The following is a 13,609-nucleotide window of genomic DNA, read 5'->3' as shown; positions in this document are numbered from 1 at the left end:
TAACACAAGATACAGTGTTACAGTAAGCAAAGTTTTTATGTTACTGTACCCATTTTTGTATTAAGAAGTGATTTGTCAAAATAGGCACAGGCAGAAGAGGTATGATTATTGTTTTGTTATACAAGATGGAAAATACGGATGGCAAATATGGTAATAACAGTGGACTTGAATAAATCTTTCTGCTTTCAAATATAAGTCAAGTGATCTTTTCAATGAGATAGTTCAACCTAATTCTGTCATAATTACTGTCATGTTGTTTCAAACCTGTAGAACTTTATTTCTATTTTCCGTGTTCCACGGAGGAAATAAAGTTGCAGGTAAGCCATAACAGAATATTATGAAAATTAACCATTGTTTTATTGTAGTAAAAGTGTAGAAACCGTGGTTTTCTGGCGCATTGATTTACATTTGTATAACAACAGTTTTACTACAAATACCTTGGTTAAACTATAGTGTAGCAAAACCAGAGTTAATTTGTGGTTACCATGGTTTAACTATATTAACCATTGTTTTTTGGGTTTTATTTGTAGTAAAAGCATGGTTAATTTTCGGTTTATTAGCCTATTATTAGGCCTATTATTGTTTTTTAAGCTTTTTTGGGGGGTAGTTATATTCTTGTATTTACTTTTTTTGGTAAAGAAACAAAAAGTTGGCGTCAGTCAAGGGAACTACCGTGAAGGTTTCATCCGTGTTTATTTTAAGTTAAACAAGTGTCGTCATGTCAATTCACAAGAAGCCCCGCCTACCACGCTATCGAAGCTCCGCCCACTAATTGTCTTTATTCTAGCTCAGAGACACCTCAGCCAACCACTCGAACAGGTAAAGGTGTGCTGAGCGTTCTGGCTGGAGCCACACAGGTGAACCGTTGTTTCCAGGAGCACAGCTGTCATGGCTGAGTCTCAGCTAGTATGCATGGACGATGAACATGTTAACGTGAAAATACCGGAGTCCAAACCGGAGTTTTATTACAGCGAGGAGCAGCGGGCCGCGCTCGAGCAGCTCTTGAAGAACGGGGATGGCGCGTTCAAGATGCGTCTCAAAGAGGATAGTGTTAAAGACTTTCTCTCCGCAAGGGAAGTCAAATGGATGCGGGACACCTTCCAGGAATATGACAGCGACTCGGACACCTGCTGCTCACGGTCGCCCCATGATACGAGTGAAGACTCAGGTGTGCACTCAACCTACTGGCCGACCATGTCTGATACGGAGATCCCTCCGCTGGACATCGGTTGGCCCAGCAACGGCCATTACAAAGGGGTAACTCGGGTGTCGGTTTACACCCACCCACCAAAATCCAACAGTCCGCATATTAAAGAGGTGGTCCGCAGACTCATTCAAGAATCCACAAAGGTAAGCGACCATGGCCGTCTACCATTTATTCCAAACGAAAATACTTTCTTTTTTTATATATATACTATTTTTTTTTAATTACTAGTGAAAAAAAACAAGTATTCCAATAATAACGACTACAGAATAGTAATAACTAGTGACTAATGGAAATTCCTAACTATTCATTAGTCATTAGTAGGGTACTTAGTGACCTATGTCTGTTCAATTAGTCATCAGTACCTATGCATTATATAGGCTACTAGTAATAGCATCAATAGTATCCCAACAAGTAGCTATCCCATTGTTTAGCCTACTATTGGCAATGTAGGCAATTTCTAACTTGTGTGTATTATCATTTGTTGCTGGTAGCTATTCAAGTTTAACTAGTAACTGTTCTTGAGGTATTAGTACTTAGCTACTAGTCCATTTCCAGGAGCTTCTCAATATCTAGTTTTCCTAGTAGCGATTGGATACTAAATACATCGTTTCTACTAAAATCTAACTAGTAAGGTAACTACACTCTTAAAAATAAAGGTTCCAAAAGGCTGTTTTTGCAGCAGTGCCATAGAAGAACCATTTTTGGTTCCCAAAAGAACCTTTCAGTGAACAGTTCCTAGAAGAACCATTTTGAAGAACATTTCAAAAATCTAAAGAACCTTTTTTGACTATAAAGAATCTTTTCTGCATTTGAAAGGTTCCACGGATGTTCAAGGTTCTCCATAGAACCATTGATGCCAATAAATAACCTTAATTTTTAAAAGTGTAGTGGTAACTGAAATATGAAATGTTACTGCTGGTATAAATACTATGAGTCTGTGTCTTATAAGGTACTTGTGTCTAGTGAATATGTTTGTGTATTGAAATAGATACTAGTATCTTTTGGAATAGTTACTAGAAACTTCAAAAACCTTCATCGTAAAATTGGAATGGGAACAATTTTAATACGTGGGTTAGATGGAAGTGAATAGTTGATATTTGAATCTCTAACTTGAAATCAAATGGTTAATAGTGAAATTTAAAAATATACTTGTCACTATTGGAGTATTAACAAATAAAGTAGTAACAGAAATATATAGTTCATTTTAAGGATATAAGTAATGTGTCCTGACTTACGCTAAGTCATATTTCAGATGTTTTATAGATTTATTGGTTTCATTTGTATGATTCACATGATGATGAAGCATGTGGCTTAAACAAGTTTTATTGTATAAGTTTATATGGGGCTGTCATTATGACATATTTTGAAGTTAATTGTCAGTCATGTGGTTGTGTACTTTCCACTGAGCATAAGCTCATCTTTTAAAATAATTAGCCTAACATTTAACTCTGACCTAACTGTTTTAAAAGCTACGGAAGGAATATGGAAGAAGGAATGATTTAATGAAGTTAAGTACAAATATTAAGATTTCGTTTGCCGAAGAAGACATTTCTTCAGAAACTGCTGAGGCCTAGTCCCTGTGGCTATGGGTATTTTGGTGGAGTGCTGTTTATTTGTGAAATAGCTCTGAGCTCTTATTTGGAAATCACCCTGACTAAACATTGATCTTTAGTCATACAAAATGATATGAAATAGAAACATTCATTTGAACTTTAAATGAAAAGCCTAAATAAATTAATAGATACTGCAAAATGATAATGAACTTAATCTAATCTAATGATGGAATTTTTATTAGCATAATATATTAAGAACTATTAAAAAGAAAAAGATATTCTCATAAAGACCAATTTCCCCTAAAAACACAAAACAGAGGTATCTAGCCATTGGTTAAATCAGGTATGTATAGAAATATCTCTAACCTTGTGTACTATATGATGTGTGTCATTGTGAATGAGTTTCAGTAAAAAGAGTGAAGTAATAATCAGTCAGGAAATCACGCTCATGTAGCCTTGGGTTTTGTCTGTAAGTGCCTTGTCAATCACACTGCCGGAGCCCTCAAGTCATACACACACAGTGTGACTTCCTTAACAGTGATACGTTATAATGACACACTTTAGGTACAACGCATTTCAGCTGCCTTCACTCAATGTACATAACCCTCAATAAATACAAAAGCTGTAAAAACATTCATGAAAAGTGTTAACTCAAGAACTACTACATTTCATTGTAACTTGTAATTTAGTTCCGTTTCCTCTCACAAATGCCTTGTAAATCTGTCATACATCCCGAACACAATGAGATAATAATACTCAACAGATCATTACAATCTTTGGACCTGATTTTAATGGGCCATCTCTGTTTGTAACAGCAAAATTAATACAGTATAATATATAGCTGGTTAATTTTATCGTAAATACACAAACATTTTACTTCTGTGTTCTGGTTGTCACACTGTCGTCACATCTCTTTGCACCATAAGTACACCCGGAAGACTTATTTGTTGGAGGGCTGCGGTGAAACTTATTCAAATGCACTTGACGTTGAAGTTAATTATGTTCTGGCAGGTGCTGCTCTTGTTTTGTAGTCACGCTGATGTCGATTTACATTTATAAAGCAACTCAGACTGTTTTTTTCTTAACCTCTTAAGACCCTAGAAAAGATTTTTGTAGCATAAAAAAAAGTAAAAAAATTATATTTCGTTCATAAGTTATGCTAGAGGACATCGGGACTCAATAAAAAAAAGACATGAATGAACATGCATAGGCAAAAAACTATAGATTTTTTTAAATCACCAATACATTTTTAGTTTTCAGGAATTTTTTTTTTTTTTACCAAACTTTGTATAAAGATGATTCTCAACTATTTTATAACAGAATGATTTGATATACCATTTTTCTTTCTGCAAAATGTGTGTAAAATGGCCATAAACGGGTTTTCTCATTATATACAATGTATCTATAAACTAAATCTAATTTGCATATTAATGTGTTTTTGGGGCAACATGTAATGAAAACAGAAGTGTAATAATGGGAGTAATATTTGACAAGATTTTCATAATAATATATAATATTTCATAGAATATTGAAACATAATTTATTTCCCTATTCTCCCAAAATGCTAATAAACATGCTTTTAGTCCCAGTGTCCTCATATGAGGACATGTATGAAATCAACATCCTGTTTCATAACAGAAAGTCATATTTTGATTTGAAACCCCATAACATTTTCCCGAGATGTTGATTTATGACAGACAGTTTAAAAATTAGACAGATTTAAATGATAATTACAACATATTATCATATTTCCATAAGAGTGTCACTAAATTAATATCAGACATATTTGAAGACCAAGGAGAGGGAGTGGTCATAGTGAAACATCCAAACATTTAGTATCTCTGAAAAGCCCTGAACGTGCTCTGTACAGGCCATCCAGACTTCAAACTGTGGCATGTATAGTCTCAGAGAAATACACCAAAATAGAATGTCCTCATATGAGGTCACAGGGTCTCAGGAGGTTAATAAACTGATTTTGCTATTGATTTTCAAGCACACCTTTTGTAATATTCTTGCTATAGAGTATTAGAAGACCAGACGTTATATGCACATTTATGGCAATGTTATTTTATACTCTTCACATTCGGAGTACACTTATTGAGTTACTGCTTTAGTTGGATGATGTTTAGATGTGCCTTAAAAAGTTCAAAGCCGATTGCTGACTATTAGTTTTAGTTTCAGGAAATCAGGTGTCAATGTTAGCATTAGACTATGTCCACAGGACGTTGTATTTAGATACTATCCAGGTCGATCCTGACGCTCATGTCTTTGATGTTATGTGTTCATCTGAAGCAGATGGTGTCTCCTCTTGAGGAACTGATAGAAACATGTCTGTAAATGTTAAAATAGCATTTCCTTGTACTGTAACTTGTGAAAGAAGCTTAAAAATGTTATTAAAGAATAGTTTACAATCAATAAAACATGTCATTTTCAAATATTTTCAGCTTTAGCGAAAGAACTGAATCTGTGTTATCAAAAGTGATTCAACCTGTGACACTCCTGTTCAGCTGTTATCTGTGTTTTCTCTTTAATGCAAATAGTTTCCTTCTTATTTACATCACTTTGACATGCCAGCCAGTGAGGATGAAGAAGGGATTGAGGCCTAACTTTTACCTTAAACAAGCTTTGAATTGACCCAATAAATTTAAACTTGTTTTTCCACATCATTATGAGTTTTATGCTGACCTAGTTTGCATTTTATTTGTTAAAATGCTGTGGTGTGTGGTTTATATATAACACATACGTGTCCTTTAACCCAGATTGATTGCTTTGTTTCATAAATAGCTTGTGACTCATGTTGAGTTTGGACTTTTTCATTGCTAATGTGTCTGCTGGAGTGCTCTGTGTTCTGTATGTGATTTCATGTGTTCACTCAAACTGAGACAAACTAGACTGTCGCAGTGCAAGAAAAGAGAAATCCCCAATGTGGTTCATACTCACCTCAAAGCAGATGCAATGATAAGCTAAGTGAATTTGCTAAGCTTTAACCTTGGTTTGGTTTCACTTGGTTTTCAGCTGGTTGCGGTGGTCATGGACCTGTTGACGGACCTGCTGATCCTGCAGGATCTGTTAGATGCTGCGAGTAAGAGGGGGGTGTCTGTGTACTTGCTGCTGGAGGAGCACGGCTTGCCGCACTTCCTGGACATGAGCAGCAGGCTGCAGATTTCTGTGCAGCACCTGAGAGTGAGTGATAACAATTGGTTGATACACAAGAAATTGTGTTTTGCATGAAACAAAAATGAAGCCAGTTTTAGGGCATTTATTTTCTGGCATTATTTTTGATAGTTAAGCACATTTCCCTCAAATTATTATTAAAATGATGCAAAAAAAGAGAAGATCTATTCTCATTACCATAGTAAAAAATAAATCACATTACCATAATAAAATAAATACACATTTTTAAATATTTATGCATCATAGTAGTATTTGTGGTACAGGTTATAATTTATGATTTTAATACAAAAAAAATACTTAAATGTCTGGTTCTTAGCAAACTGGAGATCAATATTTGCCTTTAAATAATGTCACATTGCAAAATATTTTGGTAACAGACTTCATTTTCAATGTGATATGTCAGGGTCCTATTTTACAAAATAAAATAAATTGTATATATGAATAATATCATTTTATATATATATCACCAAACATTGTTTCCAGTCATCTTGGCACTGTTGTATATTATCAATATATAATTTTCTAACATATATCTTTTTATATATATATATATATATATATATATATATATATATATATATATAATTTTTACAATTAATTGTATTGTTATTTCTTATAAAATTGCAAGGAAATTCTGGTAAACTTGACCGTTGAGTACATGGCGTTTAAAGACAAACAATTGTAATCTTAACAACACTATGTAAACTTTTACCTTCTACCAGGTTGGGAAGCAAAAACCAGTGTCTGTTCTTCAACCCAATTCAATTTTTGTTCCTTAGCACTAGCCATTAGTGAACCAAAATGTTGCCCTTTTATTCTGAACTCCCTGTGTGTGATCACACAATGCTAGTTAAAGTGAAGACACGTGTTATCAAAACATCATAATGTGTGTATGTTAGCAATAGTCAGACGTGCCTTATCAGGCTTTGCTGGAAAAGAAGTCAAAAAGAACACGTGACTTACCATATCACTCACAAATGCACATGTTAACAGACTGTCAGCTGACCTTTAAGGGATCTGTGTGAACTTGAAACTCTGGTTGATTCTGGAGCTGTTGCCACAGGGTTCAACTGACTTCCTGGTCTGCTGTGCACACACATAACCACGCTGTAGAATGAAACCCAGTGCTTTCCGCAAGACTGCCCCAAATACTGCCGATCTCCCTAAGATACACTGCCAATGAGCCTTATCTATGTGGATTGTTTTATATAGGACACTAGGTCTTTTCATTTGACACTTTACACTGAGCGATAGAGTTGGATAATTCAGCATTGTTATTTCCTGAAAGAGGATCTGCAGATTTCAACAGAACTAAGAGAAAAGGCAACTTGATCTTGTTTAGGAGAGTTGTGGAGTGCTCTAATCTCTCACGCTTCTGCTTTTTCCTCATCCATGCCAGCCTTGTACTCAAAGTCCTTTTGTCGTTACAGTATTCCTTTCTTTTGAGACCTCAGTGTGCAAATGAAATCGCCACACCCCTGTGTGCAAGGATTTTTTCATTAACCTCTCACTACCGACTTCACCTTGGATATTTGCCCATGTCAGGTGTGTTGCTCTGACACCTCGTGCCTTTTGTAAAATCCAGATTTGCCACTTTATACTGTTCATGCCAAGAACAATAACTATAAAGATAACAGTAGCTATATCATTCACACTCACAGACGATAACAATACATTTATTATAAGCATGGCAGTTTTGTTGTCTGCTGCTGTTAGCATGCAAGCTCTTTAAAGTCAGTGAATTTTGACTGTCTGTCAACGTTTTATTTTTCATAAACAGGAAAAAAATAATTCTGAAAGTTATACCAATTAAATCGTTCTGCTGTGTTATTATCATTGCAGCTGTCTTATGGACACTATTTTCATAGAACTTGAACAATTATTAAAACCTTTAGTTAAAGATAGTGCTCTTCAGTGTAAATGGGCCTTAACTGCCCTTTAATGACCTTTTTGGGGTACAAGCCAGATCTTGGTTAAAAGTTATAGCAGACTGTGCATCTTTTACAGTATGTCAGACAGTATGATCTAGATCTTAGCTAAGACTTTTAACTTTTTTAAACTTTTAACCGTATCGTGTCTGTTTTGACAAGCCCTTGAGCTAATGTTGGCAATTTTTTTCCATTAAAAAAATCTTGTCTGGAAGTCTGGAGTCAGTTGTGTCTGGATAACGAACTTGAGCGCACAAAAGATATGTGAACGGCCCCCTAAAAGAGATCTTTCTTTATTCTTCAGAGCAGACCTGTGGTAATTTTGTTCATAACTTAAATGTAATGCTAAATAATAAGATTTTTCTCTCTCACATGCCCCAATGTCACCAGTTGCTGACCTCTTGTTTCCTCATACTGTAATTATTTTACTAGATAGACCCGAACATTTCAGTTCCTTTGAAACTGTCACAAAGCATCATTGATAAAAAAGTTACTGCAACTAGAGAAGCCTGCAACTTTTTTCCTACATAATAAATTGCTTGCACCTCTGAGTGCACAGACGAAATGTTATCTTGCATTCGGATGCCTGATGTTATTGAACAAAATTATGTGAGACTGTTCATTAGTAGTTTTACAAAATCATGTTTTTAATATTTATTTTTGGTGGTTTCTTTTTATTAGTATAGGACAGTGTAGAAGTGACAGGAAGCGAAGTGGGAGAGAGAGAAAGGGGGTGGGATCGGGAAAGGTCCTCAAGCCAGAATTCGAACTCGGGAAGACGTCCGTAACGCAATGCTATCGGTGCCGACATCATACAAAATCATTTTGATGACAAGCTCAAGCTCAGAATGACTAAAACAGTATTTTACATGCAATAGATTTACACTCCACAGCAAAAAATTATGCAGTGTACACACAGCTTTAAACATTGTTTTCTCTCTTTCTGCTCTTTCAGAACCTGCGTGTGCGAACTGTGAGAGGCTCTGGCATGCCACTGTCCTTTGGCCGTCTACCAGGATCGCTGTGCTCCAAGTACATGTTGGTAGATGGAGAGAAAGTGATGTTTGGATCATACAGGTTCGTATACAGACCAAACAGCACATCTTATAGTTTTGTCCACCATTGTGGTACGTTTGTTCAATCTTTAATCAATACATTTACTGTACACTTCCCATCTTTATAGTTTTACGTGGAGTTCCTCTAGGATGAACCGCAACACAATCACTGTGATGTCAGGACAGGTTGTTGACTTCTTCGACAATGACTTCAGAGAGCTGTATGCTGTGTCTGATAAAGTGGACCTGTATTGTGAGTTTCACATCAGTAAGCCGGCCCTGCCAGTTCCTGTGCTGAAAACGCCAACGGAACCCAACAAACTCACAGTTCCTGTATCCACGTCACGCTTCCAGATCTCTGTAGGGGACTCCAACCAGGCCGGCCTAAAGGTGCCTGCACATAAATACCATAATCCTAAGTACTCTTTAGTCGTTGGCAACAGTCTAGGTGTGACTGGCTCCCTGCAGGATCTTTCTAAGCTGAGAGACTATGTTGACCATGCCTCTGTGAACAACATGGAAAAATTAATCTACACCAATGGGGACAGCGCACGTCCACAGTCCCCTTCATCCCCAGATGGGACAGAGGATGGTAAGGGCGATGGGAAGAAGCCTTCGCTGTTTGGTTCTAAAAAGCAGCGCTCTTCCTTCCGGCATTTCTTGAAAGGCAGAGCAAACAACCAGAGTCCAGACACTCTCTCTAAAACAACCCATCAAAGCACAGATGTGAAACAGATCAGTCATAAAGACACTAAGGTTACCAGCAACTCCAAGGAAGCATCTTGGTTGGCCAATCATATTAATGAGCAAGAAGACGCATCCAAACGCGTCACTCCCACTCCTCGCAAGATCTCAGAGACTGACAGCACTGGTGAAGTTGAAGACACATTTGAGATGATAGAGAATCCACCACAGGTGAAGTTTAAACTCAAGAAGAACAAAATGGGTCCAAGGAGTGTTTCTCTTCAGACTATTGCCACAGATGGTGAGGATGGTACGTATGCTGATTATTCATTTATCTATCTTTTGAGTAGTGCAGTGTTTTCATGCACAATTTGGGGGGGGAATGTATTTTTAATTCTCAGATAAAAATTGTGATGCAATTTAAAACGTGATATAAAAAATTCTAGGTTTGCTTGTTTGTAGGGCTACACAATTTGGCCCAAATTTTGTTATTGTATATCAACAATGCTATAAATAAACTATATAATTAAAAACTATAAAATTACAATAATAATATTTATAGCTGTCTTAATTTCTTTATTTTCCAATGTTTAACAATAGAACCTTTACTTTGATGGAAAACAACAGGAAGCCCTTAAAGCTTCCTTTTTAAGCGCTTCTCATTGCAGCAAGTATGAGAAGATGGTTGCCACATGTTGTGTTCCCAAACGCATATTAAAGTGCTCAATTGGAGTGGCATTGAGACGTATAAGAACACAGTGCTGTGCTTCACTCTGTAACATTGCATCTATTTATTTATTTATTTAAACTGCAGCCCTTGTAATTTGATAATAGCACAAAGCCATATCAGAGTTTCATTTAGATTAATCATGCAGCCCTATTTTGATATTTTTAAAGTCTTGTTTGACATCTTTCGTTTCTTTTCAGGTCCGAGAGGGCGGAGGCGTAACCAGAAGAAGGCCTGTATTCAGTCCTGAGGTATCTCTGCAAAAGGAATCAACAAGAATGTGTGCTTATAGATCAGGATTTTGGATACAAGAGACATTTCTAAGAGAATATTAACAATATATGCTGTAAAAAAAGAAGACATTTTTCTTTATTATGTTCAGTTTGGACAAGATGTGGATAGTGATTCTCCCTACAATAATATTGATTCAGCTGTCAGCTGAAAAACTAAGTATTGGTGCTGTGTTTTTAAAGGGAAGTGAGGTTGTTTGAACAACCTCCAAAATGCTGCTGACGCTGCGAGGAGCTGGTGTCAGAAAAAGAATGACTGAACTGTAGTGTGCTTTCTGTGATCATGTGACCTCCTGCCAGTTACAGAGGTGGACTGCAGAGCTTTGAATGTAAGAGCGAAGATGTAGCATGCTACACATATTTCCTGTTCAGCAGATCTTTGCCCTGCATATATTTACCCTGGCCTAATCAGTTGCACTTACCCAATCCTCGAGCCTGTGGCTCCCTCAGAGTCATAAAGGAAGGAGGGAAAAGCTCCATAGCAAAGCTGACTGATGACAGATGAAAACAAGCCTGATCAGTTACCATTGAAGGTGCGGTCACATTTACCATTGCTCAGCAAAATTTCCCAGGCGAAATCCAATCATTTCAATATGAATCTGTAATATTGAGAGTTTTGCTTGAGGGGGGAAAAGGTTCCCCACACAGATTTAATTTGGTCCCATGAAATCGCTGCATTGGTGTTCGAGCTGCTTGGTCTGAAAGTGACTTTTAAATCATTATGTTCAACAAAAAGAAAAGCAGTCCAGCAATGTAAAATTAATGGCTTTATGTGTACATGGCATGATTTGTACACTTTTATTACTTTATAAATATAAATTTCTGTACTGTGTTTTTAAGAATTCACACAGAACACATTCTTGATTTAAAGATGCATAACAAATCTGTGGAATGTATAAGAACATCTTGAGGGGGTTTTATAATAAAAAGCTGACATCTGTTTTGCATGTTTACATAAAAAATCAATTACAATGCAGCACAGTGGAAGGCAAAAACGTGCTCTGTGTGAACTAATGGCGCTTGGAAATAATAAACTGATTTTTAGATCAATAGTGCCAATAAATAAAAAGCTGTGGCCTTAAATATATTGTTGCTTCTTATTTCTTTTCATTTAACTCCAGAAGATGTGATCTTGCACTGCATAAAACTGCCTTGAAGAAAAGACAATAAGCCTAATTTGCCAAATGTTAGTTTAATCAGGTTAAACAGTTGCTTTTACACAATTTATCAGGTTTATTATTACTGTAGATGTGAGCGGTCAAATGCCATTATGGGTTTTGGTATGCTTAGAAAATGACAACTATAGAAAAACTAGTATCATACCGAATTCTTTGAATGCAGAAACTTCTTGGAAGAGAGTATATTTAGGAAAAACTAAGTGCTTGATAATGTACTGAACATTTGTGGTATATTTCTGATTTTATTTTTCTCCCAAACTCAAAAGTTTTGGGTTTAAGTCCTTTGAAAAATGATGAACTGTTAGTTTAGAGTTTATGAAAAAAATTGTATGGTAAATTAGGCCACCTTTTGACAGTCATCTCAGTGTTGCCCAAGTTCAAAAGACCACTGAAAACATGACCTGCATTATCTGAACACCTCTCAGGTGATTCATGGACGGCTGAATGGTCAGTATTGAGTTGATGGATAATGCAATATTGTGTTGAATTGTAGCTATATTAGACGGCATTAAACTAAGCTGTGTTTAAGATGACATCCACAGTACCTGACCAGGCTGACATAATCAGAGATACGTCAACAGATCTGTTAGGCTAACATGGGTGTGACATTTGCCTTTCCTTGTTTACACATGTAACATGATGTGTGTTGCTAAAGCATGTACGTTAAACCAGTGACCTGCATGACCTTGAGCCAGACTCTTTAGTCTTGCAAGGGAAATAACAGAAATGGTTGAAGAGATGGCGAGCGAATTGGCAGAGATAAAGGAAATTATGCACAGGAAGAGGGGAGTGTGCTTTTGTAGACCACAAGAAGTGCAGTATAGATGTAGCAAAGGAAGCAAATGTGCTACTTTTTTCAGTAGACTAGAGCGTCATTTCAAATGTTTCTCATGTTCCAGGCTCGAAAAGCTGGTATAAAAAAAAAGCTTCAGGTATACTTTCTGCCATTGAAATTATTGGGGGGAAAGTCCCAAATATCCTAATTTTATTTTATGTAATTGATATTAAAGTCTATCTTCATAATCCCTCCAGTGTATGTACTGTACGCTTATAAATATATAGGCTACATACGCTGCAGGGATTGTGAAGCTTGAGCAACGGTGCCCTCTGCTGGACAAATGTGTGCAGTACTTGGTGAAACTGAGGCTTGTTTTGTAAAGACCTTTAATTAGAGAATCCCAGTGCGCAATCATTATAGTTTAATAACATAGTCTTATGTATTCCAAAGTTTTAGGAATTGCCTGAAATGACAAACGCTTATAATCAAATAATGGTACATTCATTAAATAAGTCATTTATTATGTACAGCATATGGATCATTTCAACCTGATCAATGTTAATGCTAACTGGCGTCGCAATATTTACAAGACAGACATATTAATTAGATTTTTACAAATCCTATGATAATAAAATGATAAATGCGTGCTAGTCAAATGGAATGATACAAATAAAAAAAAATAGCCAAATTGTGCTTCAAAACACAAATACCTTATTAAATGCTTTGAAATGTTGCTTAATTTAAATGTTTTTCATTGAAAATAAAATGAAGCTCTCACTTAAACAGGAGCAGAAAAATCCGACAGTTTCCGGGAACATACAAACTGTTTCATGTTTAGACATGGATATTTCACAATATTTTACAAATAAAATCTTTCCAAGGCATTTCTCGTAAGCGTTAAATAAATAGGAAACTATTTTTTCACAGAAAGCCTGACCACTACACCACCATGTAAGCCAACCCTGTGGCTGCACACACAGCAGCGGTGACCTCTGAGTGCTGAGAGAGAGAGAGAGAGAGAGAGAGAGAGAGAGA

At 36.3% G+C, this 13,609-nt stretch overlaps 1 protein-coding gene across 1 annotated transcript; it reads left to right on the top strand.

The window, feature by feature from the left end:
- Positions 1–608: 608 nt before the first annotated feature.
- On the top strand, positions 609–11,690 carry LOC107551173 (protein FAM83F-like). Its single transcript, XM_016232698.1, has 5 exons — positions 609–1,350; positions 5,776–5,943; positions 8,818–8,939; positions 9,046–9,911; positions 10,529–11,690. The coding sequence occupies exons 1-5, from the start codon at positions 889–891 to the stop codon at positions 10,576–10,578; spliced, it is 1,668 nt and encodes a 555-aa protein (XP_016088184.1). The 5' UTR covers positions 609–888; the 3' UTR covers positions 10,579–11,690.
- Positions 11,691–13,609: the final 1,919 nt, after the last annotated feature.

This window comes from Sinocyclocheilus grahami, unplaced genomic scaffold, assembly GCF_001515645.1.
Source record: "Sinocyclocheilus grahami isolate Dianchi unplaced genomic scaffold, SAMN03320097.WGS_v1.1 scaffold416.1, whole genome shotgun sequence".
NCBI classification, from domain to species: domain Eukaryota; kingdom Metazoa; phylum Chordata; class Actinopteri; order Cypriniformes; family Cyprinidae; genus Sinocyclocheilus; species Sinocyclocheilus grahami.
Note: the sequence above shows the minus strand (reverse complement) of the source record. Positions and strands in the feature narration are given on the sequence as shown.